The 21,444-nt window shown below is 51.0% G+C and overlaps 11 protein-coding genes across 11 annotated transcripts; 5 read left to right on the forward strand and 6 right to left on the reverse strand.

The window, feature by feature from the left end:
* Positions 1-130: 130 nt before the first annotated feature.
* Positions 131-2,461, forward strand: Bathy01g02680 (predicted protein; the record flags this gene model as incomplete). The annotated part of the gene is made up of 1 exon (XM_007515631.1): positions 131-2,461. One exon carries the CDS (start codon positions 131-133, stop codon positions 2,459-2,461), a length of 2,331 nt encoding a protein of 776 aa, XP_007515693.1.
* Positions 2,462-2,611: 150 nt separating this feature from the next.
* Positions 2,612-3,184, reverse strand: Bathy01g02690 (hypothetical protein; the record flags this gene model as incomplete). Its single annotated transcript, XM_007515059.1, has 1 exon — positions 2,612-3,184. One exon carries the CDS (start codon positions 3,182-3,184, stop codon positions 2,612-2,614), a length of 573 nt encoding a protein of 190 aa, XP_007515121.1.
* A 107-nt stretch (positions 3,185-3,291) lies between these two features.
* Positions 3,292-3,678, forward strand: Bathy01g02700 (the record flags this gene model as incomplete). Its single annotated transcript, XM_007515320.1, has 1 exon — positions 3,292-3,678. One exon carries the CDS (start codon positions 3,292-3,294, stop codon positions 3,676-3,678), a length of 387 nt encoding a protein of 128 aa, XP_007515382.1.
* Positions 3,679-3,742: 64 nt separating this feature from the next.
* On the reverse strand, positions 3,743-5,878 carry Bathy01g02710 (unknown protein; the record flags this gene model as incomplete). The annotated part of the gene is made up of 1 exon (XM_007515090.1): positions 3,743-5,878. The coding sequence occupies one exon, from the start codon at positions 5,876-5,878 to the stop codon at positions 3,743-3,745; it is 2,136 nt and encodes a 711-aa protein (XP_007515152.1).
* A 144-nt stretch (positions 5,879-6,022) lies between these two features.
* On the reverse strand, positions 6,023-8,344 carry Bathy01g02720 (predicted protein; the record flags this gene model as incomplete). Its single annotated transcript, XM_007515673.1, has 1 exon — positions 6,023-8,344. One exon carries the CDS (start codon positions 8,342-8,344, stop codon positions 6,023-6,025), a length of 2,322 nt encoding a protein of 773 aa, XP_007515735.1.
* Positions 8,345-8,787: 443 nt separating this feature from the next.
* On the forward strand, positions 8,788-9,933 carry Bathy01g02730 (Drug/Metabolite transporter superfamily; the record flags this gene model as incomplete). Its single annotated transcript, XM_007515308.1, has 1 exon — positions 8,788-9,933. One exon carries the CDS (start codon positions 8,788-8,790, stop codon positions 9,931-9,933), a length of 1,146 nt encoding a protein of 381 aa, XP_007515370.1.
* Positions 9,934-10,137: 204 nt separating this feature from the next.
* Bathy01g02740 (unnamed protein product) lies at positions 10,138-11,502 on the reverse strand (the record flags this gene model as incomplete). The annotated part of the gene is made up of 1 exon (XM_007515055.1): positions 10,138-11,502. The coding sequence occupies one exon, from the start codon at positions 11,500-11,502 to the stop codon at positions 10,138-10,140; it is 1,365 nt and encodes a 454-aa protein (XP_007515117.1).
* Positions 11,503-11,742: 240 nt separating this feature from the next.
* Bathy01g02750 (predicted protein) lies at positions 11,743-13,029 on the reverse strand (the record flags this gene model as incomplete). Its single annotated transcript, XM_007515120.1, has 1 exon — positions 11,743-13,029. The coding sequence occupies one exon, from the start codon at positions 13,027-13,029 to the stop codon at positions 11,743-11,745; it is 1,287 nt and encodes a 428-aa protein (XP_007515182.1).
* A 637-nt stretch (positions 13,030-13,666) lies between these two features.
* Bathy01g02760 (predicted protein) lies at positions 13,667-18,061 on the forward strand (the record flags this gene model as incomplete). Its single annotated transcript, XM_007515326.1, has 1 exon — positions 13,667-18,061. One exon carries the CDS (start codon positions 13,667-13,669, stop codon positions 18,059-18,061), a length of 4,395 nt encoding a protein of 1,464 aa, XP_007515388.1.
* Positions 18,062-18,259: 198 nt separating this feature from the next.
* Positions 18,260-19,195, forward strand: Bathy01g02770 (predicted protein; the record flags this gene model as incomplete). The annotated part of the gene is made up of 1 exon (XM_007515153.1): positions 18,260-19,195. The coding sequence occupies one exon, from the start codon at positions 18,260-18,262 to the stop codon at positions 19,193-19,195; it is 936 nt and encodes a 311-aa protein (XP_007515215.1).
* Positions 19,196-19,260: 65 nt separating this feature from the next.
* Positions 19,261-21,303, reverse strand: Bathy01g02780 (unknown protein; the record flags this gene model as incomplete). The annotated part of the gene is made up of 1 exon (XM_007515724.1): positions 19,261-21,303. One exon carries the CDS (start codon positions 21,301-21,303, stop codon positions 19,261-19,263), a length of 2,043 nt encoding a protein of 680 aa, XP_007515786.1.
* Positions 21,304-21,444: the final 141 nt, after the last annotated feature.

The following is a 21,444-nucleotide window of genomic DNA, read 5'->3' on the forward strand; positions in this document are numbered from 1 at the left end:
TAAATAAAAACGTAAAGAGAGAGAATTTTGTGTCTTACTTCAATGCCTCGTACGCACGCTCGGTTGGTTTCATTTTTGAATTTTCCCCTACTTTGAGTAATCCAATCGCGTCACTCTTTCGCACAACACAATGACCAAAACCATGGCAACAGCGGCAAACAACAACAACAACACCAACATCGAAGATACCATCGACTCGCGCGAGTTCATCGCGAACCCTCGAAAAGTAATCGCGGAGAAGCTGTTCACCGCGTACGGTTTCAAAAGTGTAAGCGCTGCAACCTCGTCTGCGTTGGAACCGATCGACGGCGATTGGAACCTTTCGAAAGTGCTCAAAAAAAGCATCTCGGAGAGCGAGGAGGAGGAGAAGGACGCGACGAAGACGACGAAGTGGTTAAGTATTCCAGAAATAAACCACGCGGATGGGAAAGGCGTCGGGATTGAAAGCGTACCGGAAGGGAAACTGTGCCGGTTTCGGTGCGTGGTGCAAGATATGAGAGACCCGGAGTATTACGTGGGATGTTTTAAGAGCAAGAGAGCGAGCTCGGGGTGGCAGACGACGAAGTTCGCGGAACACGGCGGCGACGAGACGTCGAGAATGGAGGAAGAGGACGACGAGGAGCGTTTGTTTACATTCGAGAACCCGCAGCAGCAGTCTTCGAACGTTCGGATGTGGGAGAGGAAGGTGTTCTATTGCGTCCCGATACCGGGCGAGGCGAAGTGGGTGCAGGAGAGAGATTGTTTGGAGAGAGAAGATACGCACTCGAACGGCGATGGGGTGGTAGATTTTACGAGCATCGGCGGTAATACTGGTGCGAGCGTGGGAGGAGGAAGCGCGAAGAAGAGAACCCGAGAGGAGAATAACGAGGAGGAAAAAATTAAAGACGACAAAGAGGCAAAGATGAAGGAAGAGAAAAACGAGCCGGCGAAATCTGAAGACACCATGGAAGCGATGCCAATAAATGGGTCGCAGAAAACGGAAGATTTTACTGCCATGAATAATAAGAATCGAAATAAAAGTTTCGCCAGAGAGACGCTGGACGAGGCGAGGAATTTGCCGTTACCGAACGACCAGCGAGGACCGTGTATCGTTTGCGTGTACGATTCACCGGAGGATGACGAGGGCGACAAGGAAAATAATTCGGAAACAATGAATTCAGCGACAATTACAAATCCACCATCGAGGAGGTCTTCCACGCAATTGAAATTGAACGACATCGTTGAGTTTTACGGCGTTTTGAGTCTCAATCCAGAACACGCGGCTGAAGCGTTTGGGAACATTGGATTGAACGATAGTATCGAGGAGGACGGTGACGGCGCGACTACGACACAACCTTCGGACGATGACTTTTACGGACACGCAGAAAGGGCGGCGTTGTTTCCAGCGAGTTCTATCGCGCCAAGGTTCCACGCTTTCGGCTTTACAAAGTTGAAACTCGAAGATCTCGTTTTGAAGACGCCGGCGGAGCGTTATCTTTTGGACGAGGAGGAAAACGTCAAAGAAGCGTCGGCTTCCGTATCTGTGGTGCGACCGTTCGACGCTGCAACAACAAACGCGATGTGCGAAAAGATGATCGATATTTTCACCGAAGCGCTCGGTGGAGATAAAGTTGCCGCGAGTTACGCTTTGTTCCTCGCGTGCGCGAGGATTCGTTTACGCACGGATGAATTCCCAGTCGGTTCATTGTGCGTCAACTTTTCGATCGATTGTGCGCTCTCAAAAGAGGATGGAGAGAGCAAGCGTAAACGTAACGACAATCTCGTCAATGCACTCGCGTCTGCGTTGCAATCTCTTTGCCCTGCGACCGCGTGTTTATCCGTAGACGTTCCTTCGCTCAACGCGCGAACGTGGGTGCCTAAAAAAGACTACGACCGTAATCGTTTACGCGCTGGACCTTTACAGCTCGCGGACGGTACCGTTTGTGTCTTGGACGAAACGAAATTACAAACGGGTATTCTCGCAGAAACTGGCGTGAAGAACGCCCGAGCCGTGAAGGATATCATTCAAATGCAAAAAGCGGAGTACGATTTCGATTACCATCAAATGTCTTTGCCGACGGATATTAGCTTTGTCGCTGTTTCCGAAGGCAAGTCGATTTTATTTAGCGAAGACACGGAAGGGTTAGTCGTCCCATTACGCCCGACGAAGAACGAATCCAACACAACGCTCTTGTATGCCCTTGACAAACAAACTTTGGACGACATGCGAACGCTCGTTGCGTTTGTTCGCAACGCGCCGCACATGGACATTTCGGAATCGTGCGGCAAAACCATCGAAGCGTCCATGGTGCAAAAAAGACAAGACGATCCAAAAGAAGCCACGCAAGCGAAAATGCACTCGTGGTTAACCATGTCCAGATTGCAAAGTTTACTCAAAGGAAGAAACGAAATCACGGTGGATTCTTGGGAGGAAATCATGGAACTCGAGAGAACGGTGAAGAATCGACGCCGCGTTCTGTAGTAAAACAAAGAAAAACATCGCGCTCTCTCAATAGAACTGAAAAGTTCGTCTTCAACCGCGCGTATTCATTCAATATTTCATAAATACAAAAACTAAACTTAATGCATACTCATTCTAAACCTATTCTAAAGACGCGCTCGTTCGAATCTTTCACTTCTCTTCCTTCAGTCGAGCTCGCCACGCTTCCAGCTCGTCTTCGTCAAACTCCAACGTCCCATCCGCCTCTATTTTCGCTCGCATCATCGTCGCCTTCTCCTCCTCCTCTTTCCCTCCCTTCTTCTTCTTTTCCTTCTCCTGGATAAAATCCCCCGCGTCGCCTTTCTCGCCGAACCACCCCAGTCTATCCGCCACCACGTGTTTCCTCTCGCACCCAGGGCAGGTGACGACGACCACGCCAAAGTGATACGCGCGTTTGCTAAACCCTTTGATCGATCTCGTCTCGCATTTCCCGCACGTGAACGCCATGTATAACTCTTTTTTCTTCTCCTTCTTTTGCTCTTCTTCTGCTTCTTTTCCTCCTCCTCCATCCGAAGTCGTAAACGCACGCCAGGACGAGCAGATGGAATGCCGACGAAGCGAATTTCCCCTAAAGACACATCCACGAGCAGCAGAAGCAGAAGCGGCGGAGGATGATGCAAAAGTGCCCGAGTTCGTCTTTGTAAAAGCTGATGCGCTCGATGAAGCCAACCGTCGTAACAAGAGCGCTCCTCCCCGCTTCATCATCTTCACCGAGCGTTTTGTTTCATCATTTGTGGGGAAATGCAGTTGAAATTCATCCCGCACACATCGTATCTTCGTAAGACGTATTAGCTTACGTGAAAGACAAAGACATGGAGCAACTGCAAAAGCAACTGGAACAATTCACGGACTCTTTAGACAAAACCACGTTTCGACCGTTACAGAAAAAAACCTTCGACTGTTCCTCCAAGTGTTGCGACGACGCGAAGCAATCGCACGAAACCTTCCAGCGATGCATACAGAACTGCGCGGCGACGATGCAGGAGAAAGAAACGGTCGTGAATAACGAACTGCAAATATTTCAACAGAAAGTGCAAAGGTGCGCGCAAACGTGCAACGATAAAGCGCAGAGTTTTTTAGAGAGCGATGGAATCGGAGGAATGGATAAAGCGCAGAGGAAAGCGATGGAGTGCATAGACGAGTGCGCGAGGGATTACGGGAAGGAGTTGAAAGCGATTCAGAGGAGGGTGGTCGGGTAGTCGATGATGTTGTTGTAGTCGTTTATTCTATTTACTCGTAGCTAATTCTATTCTAATTCTAATTCTAATCTACCTTCCCGCGATGAAAGCTAGACGCGAGCTCCTCGAAACACCTTCTTCGAGCGAGGTACCGAGCGAACTCTCGTGCGAACCGCACGGTAAAAGCGACGAGTAAAGGAAGCACGAGCGGCATAGCGAGCGCGAGTTCGTGTTCGAAAGGGAACGTGACGTCTTCGCGGACGTTTATGGATTCGCGACTGGTTTGAAACGCGAGTTTTCTGGCTTTGGCGACGAGTTTGAATGCTTCTTGTCGTCGGTTCTCGTCCATCATCGCGACGGCGTCTCGGAGCATCGCTAAGGACTCTTTCGAACGCGAGGCGAGATAGGAAGCGTCTTTTGCGTCGATATCACCAAGGTTCGTGGCACCACGGAGAATTTCTATGATTTCTAACATATCCGCGCGGACTCGAGTTGAACTTAAAGCGTCCATTTCTATCATCGATAAGATGTTCGCCGCATCCGGCAAAGCGTACTTCGCGTAGGTTTCGTCTGAAGTTATATCCACGCCGAGCAGTCTCGCGCGAACGTTTGCAAAAAGGAACGGAAGGATATCAGTAACACTTTCACGACGCTCCAAAATCGTTATCCCAACGTTATCGCGCTTGACAAACCAGTTCTTTGGAAGAAAAGCGTCGTCGTTGTTGTCGTTTTTTCTGAACACTACGAATTTCCCGCTCGGCATGGACGGTATCAAGTCCACGTCCATTTTTCTGAGAGGTAACGCCCGCGTGAACCTTTCCGCGGCTTCCTGATTCGTCGTCGAAGCATGAGAGTCGCCCACTTTGTCCTCTTCAGCGCGGCTGTGGTACACGACGCGAGACTCGGCTTCGATGTTTAAAAAATGTTCGAGACGTTTCGAGAGATTGCTCACAAACGGTTCGCGCACGTCTTTCCTATAATTCCACGAAAGTGTTTCGTTTTCTTCATCGTCATCGGGAAGCACCAGAACGAACGAGAGTGACGCCGCCGACGCGCCAAAATGGCCATCAAACTTAGCGTCCTCTCTCGCGACTTTCCACGCGGACGAATAGAGTTTCTGAACCGATTCTCGAATTTTTGTCATCGCGTCAAAGCCGCCTCGAGACCCCCACTCAGAAGAGGTCCACTTCGCGTCGACGAACGCGTTTCGGTCGGTGCCAAAGTGTAGGTGAAAGTTCGCTTTTATGCTGTCGTCTTCTACTTCGTTTTCGTCGTCGAAAAAGTACGCGTAAATTTCATTCGGATACGTCGCGTAGTTCATTCTCATCTCGTTCTCCAGGTGCGCGTACATTCCACTCTTCGCGCTCTCGCCGTCGCCATTCTCGTTCTCGTCGCGCTCATCTCCGCTCGCTCTCGTGGACCTCGCGTAAAACCTCGCGCGTCTCGCTAATTCGCTCCTACCTTTGTCACACGCTACGAAAGACTTTCGCGCCTCTTCCTCTGCCGATTTCTCGTTACTTGTCGACGCCTCAAACGCCTCGCCGTCGAGAACGTCCGCGCACCCGCGAAACGTCACTCTCGCAACCTCTTCGGTCTTTCTACCTCTCTCCAAAGCATCACCATCAAAACTCCCCAAAACCCACTCCTTGAACTTCTCTCGAATATCTCTCGCCATCTTCGTTTCCATCGGGCCTCGCTTTCGCACGAAGTGCGCGCGAACGACCACTTCCATCTCGCCTTCTCTCTCTTCGTCGTTCAAGACTCTCTTCGCCAGCGCGTCCAGCTTCTTTGTCTCCGTCATCATCATCACCTTCGAAGCCGCAAACTGTCGATCTCTTTCCGGCGACGCCCAAAACCACCAACTCGCGACTAAAACCAATCCGAATGCGAGGAAAACCAACGACACGAGCAACCGTTTTTTCTTCGGAACTTTCTCCGACGACGACTTCGAGTGCAACGCAAAGTTGGCCAACGCGAGCGCGTCTAGCGATGCACTTTTTATCGTTACTGATGCCCCCGTGCTCTCCTTCGTCGTTACGTCGTTCAAAATCGAACGCGCGCGTGCGACGAACGCGTCTTTGTCTTCGTCTTCCATTTTCAAAGCTTTGAGCGCGTTCCCGGTCGGGGGAAGAAACTTCAGGCAGTCGTAGACCGATTTTACCACGCGGAGGAAGAGGAGGAGGAAGAGGAAGATCAGGTAAAGGCGCTCGTCGTCCTCCATTCTTTCTTGTGGCGGTCTTCTCCTTTACCGGGTGTGGTGTGAAATGGTGTCAAATTTAGCGCAGAGGAGAGAGGAGAGAGGAGCTTTTTGTGAGGCGTAGACGCGTATGCGTACACATATACAATGAATGCTTCACACACGCGTTTAAAGCTTTGAACGGCCTTTATTATTATTACTAGTGTTACTATTACTACTCGCATTGAATCGAGGCCAGAGCAAATGGTCGTAACCGGGCGGCTTGTGCGAGCTGTTGAACGGCGCTTTTTGCGCGGCGGCGAAGAGGTTTTCGTAAACGTTCCCGTCTCTCGCGCCTAAGGTTGAGTTCAAGAAGTAATCGTCCAAACCTAAGGAGTCGGCTAAGGCTGCCGCGTCTGGGCGCAGTTCTTGGAGGAGCTGGGCGATTTCTTCTCGAACGAGTTGGCATTGCATGGCTTCGAGGTAGCCGTCTTCGACCCAGTCGCCGAGTTCGTCTTCGACGCCGCAGAGGGCGTGGAGCGTGGCGAGGCGTTTTAGAACTGCTATGGTTTCTTTGCTCACTTTGAGTTTTTCAGCTTCGTGAATGCCGTCGAAGAAGTTCGCGAGGACGACTAAAGCGCAGTGCGATTTGGCGACTTTAATCCAGCTTACCATGTCCAAACGCATGGCTTCGTCCACGGAGAGGTTCCCGGCGCGGGCGGTTGCTTGCGAACACAAACGCCAAGCTCGATGCTCGTACGCGCGCAACAAAGCGTCCTCGTCGCGAATGCCTACTTCGTGCCCGAGGGTGGAGGTAAACGTGTTGCCACTTTCGGAAAGATACTTCATTTGGCCAACCAGTTTGACCTCGGTGACTAATTTCGCTTGCAACGCGCGCATGGTTTTGAGCAAATAACGCGAGGTTTGCAAACACAAAACGTTATTGTCGCCTTCGTACGTGACGTTTGGTGCGTAACTCGCAAACGTGGTTCCAAATCCGGCATTCGCAAGGTATCCGTGTCCGCCGCACGTCAGTCGACAACTCTCAATCGCGTCTTTGGTTTTCCAAGAACAAAAGGCTTTTAAGCCCGAACTCGTCGCGTGTAATTCCGGCAAGGCGTCAAAATCTTTCTCGGAGGACTGCGAACGTTTCAGAAACTCAAAATACATTCTTCGCATATAATCGCTCGTCGTGTGAAACGCGAACGAAGAGGCGAGAATAGGAAAGAGCGTTCGTTGCGAGTGTTGATAATCCAACACTTGTGTCTCGACGTTGTTGTTCTTACTATCCGCGTTGGATTGACGTCGCACGAGATTATATCGTAACGCAATCGTCACAGCTTTCTTCATGTATAACGCCGCGTTCATGACGATATCGGATCGAACAAATACCATGGTTCCATACGCCGCTTTCTTGACTGGCGGAGGGACGTACGTCCCGTCGTCTAATACTTTCGAGTGACCCATAAGCATGGCATCTTTCGGTACTCGAACGTGATCGAAGCGTAAAAACCCGTTATCTACCGCGTTATATCCCATTTTATCGCCGATATCTCCACACTGGACGCCTGGCAACGGCAAATGGTCCTTTGTTGACCGAATTTGGACGACAAACGCGTGAATGCCTTTATCTGAGAATACCGGTTCCGAATGAGAAGCAAAAGAAGAAGAAGAAGAAGAAGAAGAAGGCACGAATAGCCTCGCCATGACAATCGCGTGCGTCGCCGTTTTCCCTAATCCTCCCGGCCACCATTTTGTCGCAGTCAACGTCGGCGAGTGCACGATGAACTCCTTCTTTCGAACGTCGTACGTACACGTCGTCTCCAATCCTCTGATGAACGTCCCGTGGCCCAACTCCGTTTGCGCGTACGTCCCAACAATTTCTAAATTCACGCACTTAGGTAACCAATACTTCTTCTGTTCGTCCGTTCCTTGCCCTTGGATGGTAGGTATGAACATCCCGAGGTGTAAATCCAGCCCGCCCGGTTCGTCGATGAACTCGCGCACGACGCGAGCGATGGCTATCAACTTGTTATTGTTACTCTTGTTAACGCCGTTCCCGCTATCCCCGCTATTCCCGCTACGACTACGCGTCGCACCGCCGCCACTACCCCCCCCGCCACCGCCACCGTTGTCGCCATGAATCTTCGCCAAAATCTCCCTCGCGACTCTCGGAATCTCCAAATACTTCTCCAGCGTCGTCCTGTACAGCTCCTCCCTTGGCAAAGAGTACTTCTCGCTCGTTTTGTTCTTGAAAACTCTGTCCTTGGTTAACGTCTCCGCCACGAGTTTTCTCAGCTTGACGTTCTCCACGCCGCCGGCTAATAAAACTTCCAACTCTCTCGAGTTAAACGAAGCTCGCTCGCGCTCGCGAAGTAAATCTTTCCTCGGGTCCACCGACGATTGCGCTATCTGTTTGGACACGGGAGTTTGCAGTTTTCTCGCGAGAGTGATGTCGTCCTCGTCGGCCTCCGCCTCGTTCGTACTCTCACTCTTCCACGCCGTATTCATCATCAACGAGTGACTTTAAGTGGTGGTAATCAGCGAAGAAGACAACAGGACGACAAACGAAAACAACCAGGAGAAGGAGGAGGAGAAAAGAGATCCGTCGTCGTCGTCGTCGTCGTCCAAAGTGCAACACCAAAGCGCGCGCGTGAGTGTGTCGTAACGCTCGTTTCCCAACAAAATTTCTCTGTCGTCACCGTTTTAGGGTGTTAAACCCTAAGGATGATTTGGCAAGAGGAAAAGGGGGCGCGTCAAAAGACTTCGTCGTTCACACGAACGCCTCGAGGCTTTTACCGCAGAGAGATCAACGCGCTGTTTTTATAAACATCACCACTCTGTTCTGCGAGTACTTTGCGACGAGCACTCAGAAGAGAGCGTCAGAGAGAAAAGGAGAGAGAGAGCACACACACACACACGCGCGCGCACAGAAACAAACATCACACATCACAATGGGAAAAATGATGCAAACGTCCTCGTACGACCAGAGTCAAATCTTCTGGGCGTTGTGTTACGGCGTCGCGTACTTACTCTTCTCCGCGACGACGGTGATCTCGAACAAGCACTTGATCATGAACACGAATTTTCACTCGGCGATATTCGTGTCGAGTTTAGGTTCGTGGTTCGGATGGTTCGTTTCCTTAGGGATGGTGTGGTCGAAGCGGACGACTTTGGTGCATAATTTGAGTTTGAAAGAGTGGACGACGTCGGTGTTGCCGATTGGATTGGCGACGGCGTTTTCACTCGCGGCGGCGAATATGGCGTATTTTTATCTCTCGTTAGCGTTTATACAGGTTCTGAAAGCGTTCGCGCCGGTGATTACGTTTGGCGTTTTGATCGCGTTTGGGCTGGATAGGCACAACGCGAAAATTTTAGGCGCTTTGTGCGTCATCGTGTGCGGGTCGTTGATCGCGTGTTACGGGGAGATGCATTTTACCGTCATGGGATTGCTGTGCATGTTTATCGCAGAGGTGAGCGAGGCGTTGAGGTCGGTTGGGATACAGTTGTTGTTGGTCAATCGGAAAATGGGTTTGATCGAAGGGATGTACTATTTTTGTCCGGCGACGTTGCTCTTTTTGACAATCTTTACGGCCATTTTTGAAGGAGAGACGTTGTTTAATCGAGAACACATGCAAGTCGTGCACGATTATTGGTATTTGTTTTGCATTAGCGCCGGGTTGGGTTTTTTGGTGACTTTGAGCGGGTTAGGAGTGGTACAAAACGCCGGGGCGACGTTGTTCAAGGCGATGTCGCAGATAAAAAACGCGTGCGTTATTTTGTTCGCCGTGGTGGTTTACGGAGAGACGTTGACGTGGATGGAAATTGGGGGTTACGGGATCGCCGTCGTTGGATTTGGGTTGTTCAACGTGGCAAAGAATAGAGATATGGAGGAGGTCAGAAATGAGAGAGGGATGCGGGAGGCGACTTTAGGTAAAGAAGGGGAAGGCACGATGACGACGCCGTTGTTAGGCGATCCTTCTTCTCAAGGCGGAGGAGGGATGAAGAAAAAGTCGAGCGGGTCATTTCTTGGTAAATTAGGTTCATTCTCGGGGAGTTTCAGCGGCGGGTCAAACGGAGGCGGCGGCGAGAGCAAGTAGTTGCGAAATTTTATTCGCTCGATACGATTAGTCCTTTTAACGCCTCTTCCTTGTGGCGGTTGTGTAATAATACGAATAACCACTGATGCTATTTATGCGGTACTACCATACAGGTGGTACATACAGGTACACGTGAATAACAATATACATATACACGACAACTCTTTCCTCTTAAAAAAATCTATAAAACAGTATTAACTTTATTTAAATCGGGCAGGTGGGAAAGAACTCGATATCTTTGGCCAACAGTCTTTCGCTGCCTAAATTCGCGGAAACTTCAGAGTTCATGTGTCGATTGTGTTTGCCGCTGCGATGCCTGGAAGACGCCAAACTTGCCGTCTCTTCGGTATCTGCCTTTGGTGACGACGACGACGACGACGCAAAAAGATTCTCAACGGTTTCCAAACTCTTACTCACCGCTTTCACCGCGGGGTGTTCGTAATTTATCCCCCCTAGCGCCGCGGTGTCTCCGTCCATCTGCGGCGGCATCAAATCGTACCCATACGCCCTGAAATCGGGAGAGTATCCCAACTGAAACTTGCCTAACGTTTCTGCGTCGATGCTTCCGTCTGTCCAGCAACCTTTCACGCTCGGTTTCTTTAAATCCTTTCTCAACCCAACTCCGTTACCTTCGTAATACGTAATCTTCGGCGAAAAGTAATGTTGCAAATACGCCAACAAGTTCGGCATAGTCTTCCCGTACGTCGATGACTCCACGTTCACGTCCACACACGTCCCACTTTCTTTTTGCACGCACGTTTCCAACGGGAAAACCGTCTTCACTTTCCTCGCCAACACGTATTGCGGCACGTGGTGCGAGTGTGCCAACGGCACCGACGCGGTTGGAAAATACTGCGCGTTACACTCTTGCATCCCGTCCGGCGAGTAATGATTTTCTAAATAACACGACAACAGCGGATGTCCCGTGGCAAAATTGCTCACGTCTTTAATAAAGGTCGCAAACTCTCTACAAGTGTCCTCGCTATAGCCAACCGCCATCTCGTCGTACTTGTCCGGCGTATACCTCGCCACCCCCCACAAAAATTCCGACTCCATTCTCGTGTACGGATTTCTCACCGTAGTAAACCCGTTTTCCAAATACGTCGCCGGTGGGGTGTGCATATCTTCCGATCCACCTCTCACCCAAGGTTCCGATAACTCAAACGGTCTCTTCCCCGCGGTATCGCCCGAGTTGCACGAACCAATCTTCCCTCCCGCTTGGCCAACCATAGACTCCACCGACGTCCCTCCAGCTTTCGGAATGTGCACAAAAATCGGCAGCTCTTCGCCTTCCGTCTTCGATTGTAAGTTCAAATCGTACTTGGACGTGTCTCTGGCGTACGTTTCCGGTGGATACGCGCCTAAAAAGTGGTGTTGGCCAGAAACCAGAGATGCATTTTTCCCCGACGATGATGCAATCGCAAACGTCAAGCCGACCGCGGAGACGACGACCGCGACAATACCCTTCTTCAAATTCGCAGAGGAAGAAGAGGAGGAAGACGAAGAGGAGGAGGAGGAAGTCCTCGCGTCCTCGGCTGAGAGTAACAAAGGTGCCCTTTCTGGAAGCATCTCTTTAATGGAATAGTATCTAGCCGCGGCAAAATTTTGTGTCGCTTCAGCAGAGTTTGGAAAAATTTTGTACTGTGTTGTTTAGGGTATCAGTGGTACGCACAGCTGTTTTTTAAATTTCACACACACATACCATACAAAAGCAGCACCATGATCATCATGATCATCATCATTATCACCATCTCATTTATCGTCGTCAATATTATTTTATCATCATCGATCGTCTTTTTTGATTCTTTTTTATTCTTCTATCAAGAGCTTTTTCCGTTTCGCGTCCATGCGCGCTTTGAGCGAGCGCATGGTTAAACCGCCGCCGGAGCCGAAACCGTCGACGACGCCGTCGGCGCCTTTGAATTCGCCACCTCTTTGCTCGCTCGTTCGAACGACGACGGAATGTGCGCCGGCTTCGGTGGCAGCTTTACACGTCGAGTTACTCGCGCCGACGAAAATGACGTCAAAATCAACGTCGAAGCCTCTCTGCTCGCTCGCCGTGCGGATGGCGGCTTTCGTCAGCGACGACCTTCGCGAAGTCGAAAACATGCTCGAGTCGATGACGACGTCGCTGCTAAAGTTTTGTCTTTGCAAGTCTCCACCGACTTCAGGTGCCATTAATTCTCCCTTTTTCTTCTTCTTATCGCGCTCTACGCGTTTATACAACGCGTCCTCGTAGTTGTCCTCCCCGGCGAGCGTTTCCGGCGACCCGGCGACGCTCACGCCCGCCGCGCGCAGTTCGCCCATTTGCGTCAAGCACGCGGATAAAACCCCTTCACCTGGCGACGAGGCCGTTTCACCAACTAACAAAACTCTCACGTTCGGATTCGAGTGCGTCAAACACTCGTCCATAAACGCTAAAGCGCCTCGACGAAGCGGTAATCGGCCTTCTCGACACATTTCGCTAAACGTTTCGTCCTTCGTCTCGGCCACTTCCTTTATAAACTCCCGTCGTCTCATTCTCAAAGCATCCGACGTCGGTTGCACGACTGGATTCAAATTCGCTCCCTTTTGTGGACCCCCCATAAACGTATCCTTCTTCGCGTCTGCGCCTTGTTGTTTCCTAACGTACGCCTCGTACGCGCTCTCCATATCGTTCTCCTCGGCGACAACCTCGTCGCGTAAATCCGAGCGCGGGTACCCGTAAAAATGAAAATAGCGCTCAATCATGCCCTCTGCGGTCCCACCGCCCGAACGCAACAAGCTCGCGTACTCTGCCGGCGTCCAATCCGCGCTCATGATGGACATTTTTTTAAACGCTTCGTTAAAGGCCACCCTGTGCCCGTCGGTTTGGACGTCAATCATCACCCCGTCGCACTCGACGATGACGAGTAAAGGCCGATCGAGATTGTATTCCTCGTTTGTGTTGTTGTTGTCATTCTCGTCGTCCTCGTCGTTCTTCGCAGCTTTGGCTCTCGTCGTCGTCTTTGTCGTTCTCCTCCTTTGTCGGTGAGCATAACGCGTCCGAACCGCAGTTTTCCAAGAACTTTGTTTTTGAACCGTCGCGGAAGTCGTCGCCGTCGCCGTCGACCTCATCCTCGTCGCGTCGTTCGTTTTGGCAGACAAACTCTGAAGAATACAAAGAATACAAATGAGAACGCGATGGCGTTTTGGAGAGACTCGCTGCGCTCTTTTCGCCCCGTCGTTCAGAGCGTTTTGTCGTCGTTCAAAGCGACAAAAGAGAGATTTTGAAGATTTTGATGAAGCGCACACGTGTTGAAACAGAGAGTGATGAAAACAAAAGAGTCGACAAAGAGTCGCTCTTTTGGTCCTCCTTTTCTTCGGTCCTTCCTTCCTTTTTTTTTCAAAGATTTATTTGAATTTTGTGGCTCCTGTTCTTCGTTGTTCTCGTTTTTTTTTTTTCACTTTTTTTCTTCTTTTTTTCTCCTCTTCTCCTTTTCTCTCGTGTGTGTCGTACGCCAGAGTCTTAAGTCGCCAGAGTTAAAGTTGTTCTTTCTTTCTTTCTTTCTTTCCGAGCGAGTGTTTTTGAAGAACGAGAGAGAAGAGAGAGAGAGAGGAAACAAAACCGAAATTTGCGTCTCTCATTAGGTTTCTTCGGTGTTGATTCGCAAAACGGAAAGAGCGAGCGAGAGCGAGAGATTCTTCTTCTTTGCTCGAGAAAAAGAAGACGTCAGACGAGAGAGTGAGAGATTTTAGAGAGAGAAGAAAAAAGATGGAGTACGAAGATTACGCTCCAGACTCGACGAACTCTTCGTTCAAATCGGCAAAAACCTACCGGTATCTCGGACACTCGTTGGCGACGTACCAACAGTACGTGGTGTACGTCAGCGAAGGGGTGATAAAAAACTGCTACAACCAAATCAAAGGGATAAAAGATTGGCGAACGGACGACGAGAACGGCGAAAGGAACGACTTGTTACCGCTCTCAAAAGGGAAGGCGAAGGATTTCTTTTACATCGCGAATTTATACGGGAACATCGAGGATACGTTCAACAGGCCGATTTATTCACCTCCGGAAGATTTCATCGACGTGGCTATTCGGGAACCGAATAATCGGAGAGGGTACTTCGCGCGGTTGGTCAACACGCCGGCGTCGAGGAGATGTTTGAACTTGGGGAGTTACAATTACTTGGGGTTTGGTGGGGTGAATTCGTTTTGCACGCCGAGGGTGATGAAAGCGGCGATGGAGAATCCAGTGACGAGCGGGTCGTGCGCGGCAGAGTTGGGAAGGACGAAGCTGTTGACGGAGGTGGAAGAGTACACGGCGAGGTACGTAGGAAAAGAAGCGGCGATGGTGGTCGGGATGGGGTTTGCGACGAACAGTACCGTTTTACCCGCGTTAGTAAGTAAAGGAGATTTGATTATTTCGGATAAGTTAAACCACAACTCGATTGTAGAAGGGGCGAGGTTATCTGGAGCGAAGATTATTCCTTTTGAACATAACTGCGCGGGGCATTTGGAATTAGTTTTGCAAGAGGCGACCAACGGCGCGTATAAATACGGGAAAATTGTCGTGGTCGTGGAAGGGATTTATTCCATGGAAGGAGAGTTGTGCAATTTGAAAGAGATTGTTGAGGTGTGCAAATTATACAAAGCGCACGTGTACTTGGACGAGGCGCACTCGATTGGGGCGATCGGGAAGACTGGTCGAGGGGTGACGGAGGAACTCGGCGTAGATCCGAAGGATATTAGTATCATGATGGGGACGTATACGAAGTCGTTCGGGGCAGCTGGAGGGTACGTTGCCGGCGACAAGAAAGTGATCAATGCTATTAGAAGGTTTTCGATAGGCTACACCGATGCTACGGCAATGCCCGCGGCGGTGTGCGCGCAAGTTTTAGAATCGTTGCGAGTCATCGCCGGCGACGACGGGACAGATATTGGGAGGAAAAAGTTGGAGAAGTTGAGAGAGAATTCGTTGTTCTTTCGAAACGGGTTAAAAGAGTTAGGATTAGAAGTGCTCGGCGACCATCCGTCGCCGATTATGCCGGTGATGTTGTACCAACCGTATAAAATTGGGGATTTCAGTCGATTGGCGTTTAATAAAGGTTTGGCGGTGGTGGTGGTTGGGGCGCCGGCGACGCCGGTGACGTTGCCTAGAGTCCGCTTTTGCATCTCCGCGGCGCACGAGACGAAAGATTTACAGAATGCGTTAGATGCGATCAGCGAAATCGCGGACACGTTGAGCTTGAAGTTTAAGTTACATCCGCCGTCGAAACTGTTCGGCGACGGCGGGTGTTTGCAAGCGTTGGAGAGGAAAGCGGAAATTGCGTCTGAGAAAGCGAAAAAGTTAGCCTTGAGCCGACGCAAGGAGTGCGTGGAAAAGGTAAACAAGATGACGTTCGGTGATTTAGCGTCCGGGTCAGTATTGAGTTTGGAATTGAAACGCGAACTCGGGGATATTCACACGACGGAGGGCGACGTTCGGCCTGGGACGGTGTTCAAAAAGACGATTTCAACGAGAGATATGCTTAATTTAACCAACGACGAAACCATGCGCTCGGCGTGCGCGGAAACCGTCGGTCGGTACGGGTTAGGCTCGTGTTCTCCTCGCGGATTCTACGGAACGTTTCAACCTCACGTCGATTTGGAAAACAAAATCGCGGAGTTTCTGAACGTCGGCGAAGCGGTTTTGTATTCTTTTGGCGCGTGCACGGCATCCTCCGCTATTCAATCATTGACGCACAAATCGGATGTCGCTGTCGTAGATCGTGCGGTTGGACCGGCTATTTTAGCCGGTTTACGACTGGCGAAGTTGGAGGTTCGATGGTACGATCACGCGGATGCGGAGGATTGCGCGCGAGTGTTTGCCAAGATTGAAACGGAAGATGGGAACACGTCCGCGAGGTTGGCGAAACCGGTCCGAAGACGATGGTTAATCACCGAAGCCGTCTTTGAAAAGACCGGGAAAATCGCGCCTTTGAAAGAGCTCGTCGCTTTGAAGAATTTCCATCACGCTCGAATGATTTTAGACGAATCGTACTCGTTCGGGACGATGGGCGAAACCGGGAGAGGTTTAACCGAACACTTCCGCATGCCAGCTACGGCGGTGGATGTGATTGTCGCGAGTTTAGAAAATGCGTGCGCCTCGGTCGGTGGGTTTGTCGCCGGGGATACTGGCGTCGTCGCGTATCAGCGATTGATGGGATCCGGGTACGTGTTTTCGGCATCGTTGCCGCCGTACTTAGCCACGGCGTCTTTACACGCCATCGAGCGAATTATCGCCGAACCGGAAAGAGTCGAGAAGTTACAATCCATAGCGAGGAGTTTTCATTCTGCCTTAGTCGCCGGGGACTGTCCCGGGTTAACCACCGATGCCGATCCCGGATCGCCGGTTGTCCCTATTCGATTAGTGTCAGAAGGCGCCGCCGGGGACGAGTTCAAAATCATACGAGACATCGCCGAGTACGCGCGATCGCAGACGAGTGTAGGCGTCGTCGCGGCAAAGTATAACCCCGTCGTCGCCGCACCAGCTTTGTTGCACACATCTGCAACGAAAGCGACGCTTCGATGCTTTGCTTCAGCTTCTTGGGACGAATCCGACGTTGAATTTATCATTGAAAAACTCGGCGAAGCAGCGTTCAAGTGTTTGCCTGCGCACGCGCTGAAATCGCCGACAAAACGCGACCCGAACCCGAACCGGTTTCGACAGTCTGAGCGAGGATCGTTCCGAGATACTGGAAATTACAGACTCTCTTTTGACACTAATAACAATAGTAACGGACACCAGCGGAGAGCATCGTCGTCGCAACTGGAAGCGGTGCGGAGGAAGATTGAACTGGACGAGGAAGTCGCCGAAACAAAGGAGTGGAAAAATTTCTTCGTTTCAGGAGATTACGAAGAAGAGCCGGCATCATTATCGGTTCCTTTACTCGTCGTCTTATTGCACGCGCACAACTTGTTCCGTCGCTACATCATCGGTCAAATCAACGTCACGTCGCAATTGGTGCCGGCGTTGTTGCGCTCCATCGGTATGCACCCGACGGAGAACAAATCCGCGTTTGTTCGCTTATTCTATTTCGTTAGTACGTATTTAGGATCGCGATCGTTTTATGAGTTCACACTGCCTGTATTGGTATGGGTATGCGCGGAGGAGAGCAAACAAGCGCGTTTCTTAGTGCTCTGGTATTGCTTGACGTCTTCTTTTGGATGTTTGTGCAAAGGCGCGTTGGCGACGCAAAAGAGTACGATACGCAGTAACCGCGAAGTTTCCGCCTTGGGTGCTTTGCGCAACTCCGGATCTGTCCACGCGTGGCCGTCCGTCGCGGGCATGAATGCCTCGTTTATTCCGTTTTTCTTGTTGCGTTGGAAACACGGATCAGTGTGGCTGTGGGAGATGGAGAATCCGTACTCGGTCGTCGGCGATTACGCCGTCGCGTTTGCGTTTATGTTGCTCATCGTCGTCAGTAGACTAGCGAACGGCGATTCTCCCGCAAATGTCCAAGGTGGCGTCGTTTTAGGTGCCATTCTTCTCCGCATGGCATTACCGACCGCGGAGTGGACGCACCACGGTTTGTCGTCAACGTCCGTGCGCAACGCGCAGGGCTTTTCCTTGGCAGCGGTCGTGTTCGCGTTGATTGCGCTCGTGCCGATGCCTCTGAACAGCCGAGGTAAAATCTTACCCGCTGCGGCCATGTGTTATCGACGCATGTGGAGAACGCTGTTCTATGCGTTGTTCTTCTACGCCGGTTGCGTGTGGAGACGTCCACCGTCTCTTTCTGCTTCGCAGACAACATCGACCAAAGCGACGACGAAAATGACGACTCTACTCTCCCCAATCCTCCTCCTCTCGGAAGCATCGAAGGACGGCAACTCCCTCGCCTTTCTCTGCATCGTCCTCTTCAAAGCCGCACTCGGACACTTCATCCTCAAACTCTCCGTTCTTGCCATCTCCAACGTCGCGCAACTCTTCTGGGAATACGTCTTGAAAGTTTACATCCACTCGATTAAACCGAGATTCCAAAAGCCGGGCGAAAAATCCGCCTCGGTTGGCACCGTCCACATGCGTTCGGCGGCGTTGCACTTTGTCGAGCTCACCGTAGATATCACCTCGGCCTTGGTGTGCGCGCACGGCGTCCCGAGAGTTTTCGATAAGCTTAGCGTATGAATATAATATAACATATAGTACACAGTAATAAGTAATACCTACATCATTGTTTGGAAATGAAAGTAGTGTTGTCTCGTTGTTTGACTTCAACTCGTACGCTTTTCAGAGATTGGATATGGATTAGTGCACAGAATTTACGACAGAGAAACACACGCGCGCAACACACACACACACACATTTTAAAAGTGGAGAAAAATCATGTCAAATACCATCAAATTTTCATCGTTCTCATCTGTTACTGCCAGTTCGAACCGCCAATCGCGACTTAAATGGAAGCAACAACGTGCGGTCGTTCGCGCGTCGACCAACAAAAACGATGACGACGACGCTTCAAAAAATGGAGAAGAGGAGGACAACAATCAAGCGACGACGACGAGAGCGACGAGGACGACGACGCAGCGACAACCACCGCTATTCGACGCGCAAATACTTCAATTGAAATCGAACATATACGCGTTAGCGGCGACCACCAGTCGCGGCGCCGAAGCTTCCGCGGACGAAAAAGAAAAAATGCAAAAGAAAATATCAGAGTTGAACAGATTGAATCCAACACCGATGCCGGCACGAAGCGAATTAATCAACGGCCGGTGGGAATTGGTGTACACGGATACGTACGCGTTCAGAGCTTCACCTTTCTTTTGGCAACTCGGAAAGGCGTTGAATGAGAATGCGAATTTGTTTTACGACGCGCACGCGCATCAGACTTCGTTGTTTGGCGGCGGCGTCGGGAGAGTGATTCAAGACATTGATACCAATGATATGACATTAACGAGCGATTGCATCGTCAAAGCGAGTGTCGGGATCCCGTTCGTTGGATTCGCGCCAATTTTTAGCGGGTTTGGTTCTGTCATCTCGAAAGCGAATATCATCGGCGGCGGCGGGGAAGAGGCGAACGACAAATTATATTGCGTGATGGAGAGCACGACGATTCGACAGGACGATACGGAGGTGATTCCGGCGTTGAATTTTTTAAATAACACCGTGGTTCCAGTCGGAGAGGTTTTTGAAAATATCGTAGGAGGCGGGACGCCACCACCGACGGTGGAGATGAAGATTTCATACTTGGACGAAGAAACGAGAGTGTCGAGTTTAGAAGACGGCTCGATACTCCTTTTCAAAAGAGTTGTTGCTTAAAGAATAATAGACCGCGTGTGATACTGTATACTACTTTTCCTACTTCATACTATCTCTGCCTACTGCTACATGCTTATGTGCACCAGTCGAATGCCTAAATCTTTATCGTTCTCGCTAAATTGGTAGCCTCTCGCGTAGAGTTTCGAGTACGCTACGAAGAGTTTACATCCGCTCTGAACGACGCTCGGCGAGTGAAATCGGAGTCCCGGCGCCGTAGTCGTACCTCGAACGGCACCTACTTTCACCCACGTTTTCCCATCGTCCGGAGAAATTGCCAACAGCATGTTCGTGATGCACTTGATTGGTAAACGAACCTCTTTCCCGACAGCGTTTGTGATGGTTGATCGTTTGTGCGCGTTGTACGCCATCAAAAGCGGTCCTTTCTGATCGCCATCGAAATAGAGTCTCTGGACGAGCGTTTTCGATTCCGGAGCATCGATGCCTATGGATGAAGGTTCGGACCACGTTTTCCCGTCGTCAGCCGAGTTTGAACCGTAAATAGCCCCAGCGGTTGTCTTGAAATACATCGAAAGCGTCTTCGCGTCCGCGCTTTGGAACAAACTGCCGTCCATTAAATCGGTCGTTTTCTGACCCACCGACCATCCTCCTCCACCGCTCGAATCGTCGTCTGGGTACGGCGCGGGTTCTAAATACCCTCTCGCCGTCCACGTTTCACCATAATCTTCACTGACGAGTAACCCTGCCGAATGTTCCGCCGTGTTTGTCCACTTTTGCCCGTGACGATTGTTTCGCACGCGACAATGCGCTAACCTCGTCGGCCACGCGTACGTCGCCATCCCGGCGTGCTCTCGCCATATCGGTAACGCCCAGGTTTTCCCGTCGTCTAACACGACTAAGTTATTCGAAACCATTTTTGGTATAGTTTTATCCTCGTCTAAGCTATAAATTGTTTTCGGCGTGGACCATTTCGAATCCTCCGTGATTTTCAAATCTTCCGTGTACGTCATCTTGATCGACCCACCGGGCGGCCATTGTGGCGGTTTCGTTGGCTTTATGCAATCACCCTCGGATTCGCTGTAAAAAACGTAAACTCTTCCACTCGAATCGATGTGCACGACTGGGTTCCACTGCGCCCGTCGTCTCGGCACTTTCAATTTGAACGAGTTTGACCACGACTTGCCGTTGTGGTCCGAAGTCGAAACGCGAATGTGTTGCGACCGTTCGCCCTCGACCTCCGGAGAAGCGTGCCACATCGCTACGAACCCGCCGTTAGGCAACCGTGCCAAAGATGGCGCGTGATGATACCGCAACGATTTGTACACCTTATCTGCCGCGTTTTCTCTCTGACCGGTTTTCTTATTCAACTCCGCCGCTTTCAACTGCGCCGCCGTGTTGTTCCCGTGCGTTTGAATCCACACCGCGCGTTTGATCTTCACCTGCGGGCCATCACCATCTTCCACGTTCCAACTTTCGCACTTTGGACCTCCAAACGCGAACTTTGTTCGCGAGAAATCAAAACTTCCACCTTTTGACGGCGTCGGCTCGAACGTTTCCACCGACGCGTCCTCGGGATTCTCGCTATCTTCGGCCCAGTTTTCGTTTTTCTTACTCCCTCGACTACTCCCATTTTCGCCATCCTCGTACTCTCCGTCCTCTTCTCCTTCGCCGTCGTCCTCTTCCTCTCTCCCTTCTCCTCCTCTGCCTCTTCCGTCCTCGTCGTCCTCGTCGTCCTCGTCCTCGCCTTCTCCGCCGCCGTCTCTTTCTCCGTGCGTCTTCAATCTCGCCCGCCGCGCTTGGCTCATACTTTTCATCGACTCGTTCTCCTTCGCGTACTCCTTCTCTTGGCCTTTCTTTCTGTTCTCTCTCGCCGCTTTGCGTTTCTCGTACGCCCACTGCACCTCTTTCTGCTTTTGCGACAGAGGCGGAGGCGTTTTTTTCGTCGTCGTCGGCATCATCGTCGTCGACTCCTCCTCCTTCTCCTCCTCTCCTCCGAGTCCTCGTAACGATGATTCCGCTTTGCTCGCGGCTTGGTGCAACATCACGCACAAACGCACGGCGGCGACGAAGACGAGACACATCACGAATTTCCGAACGACTCCGTGTCTTCGTTTCCTCGGTGCTGCGCCTCCTCGGCGCTGTTGCAACATCGCGAGATGATTGGAGAGAGACGAGACAAAAGAGAGCGCGCGCACAAACGCAGAACGAAAACGCAGCTACTTCTCTCTCTCTCTTCTTATCTCGCCATCGTATCGCCTCTTCTCGTTCTCTCCCTCCTCTTCGCGTCAAAT

This window comes from Bathycoccus prasinos, assembly GCF_002220235.1.
Source record: "Bathycoccus prasinos genomic : Chromosome_1".
Lineage (NCBI taxonomy): Eukaryota > Viridiplantae > Chlorophyta > Mamiellophyceae > Mamiellales > Bathycoccaceae > Bathycoccus > Bathycoccus prasinos.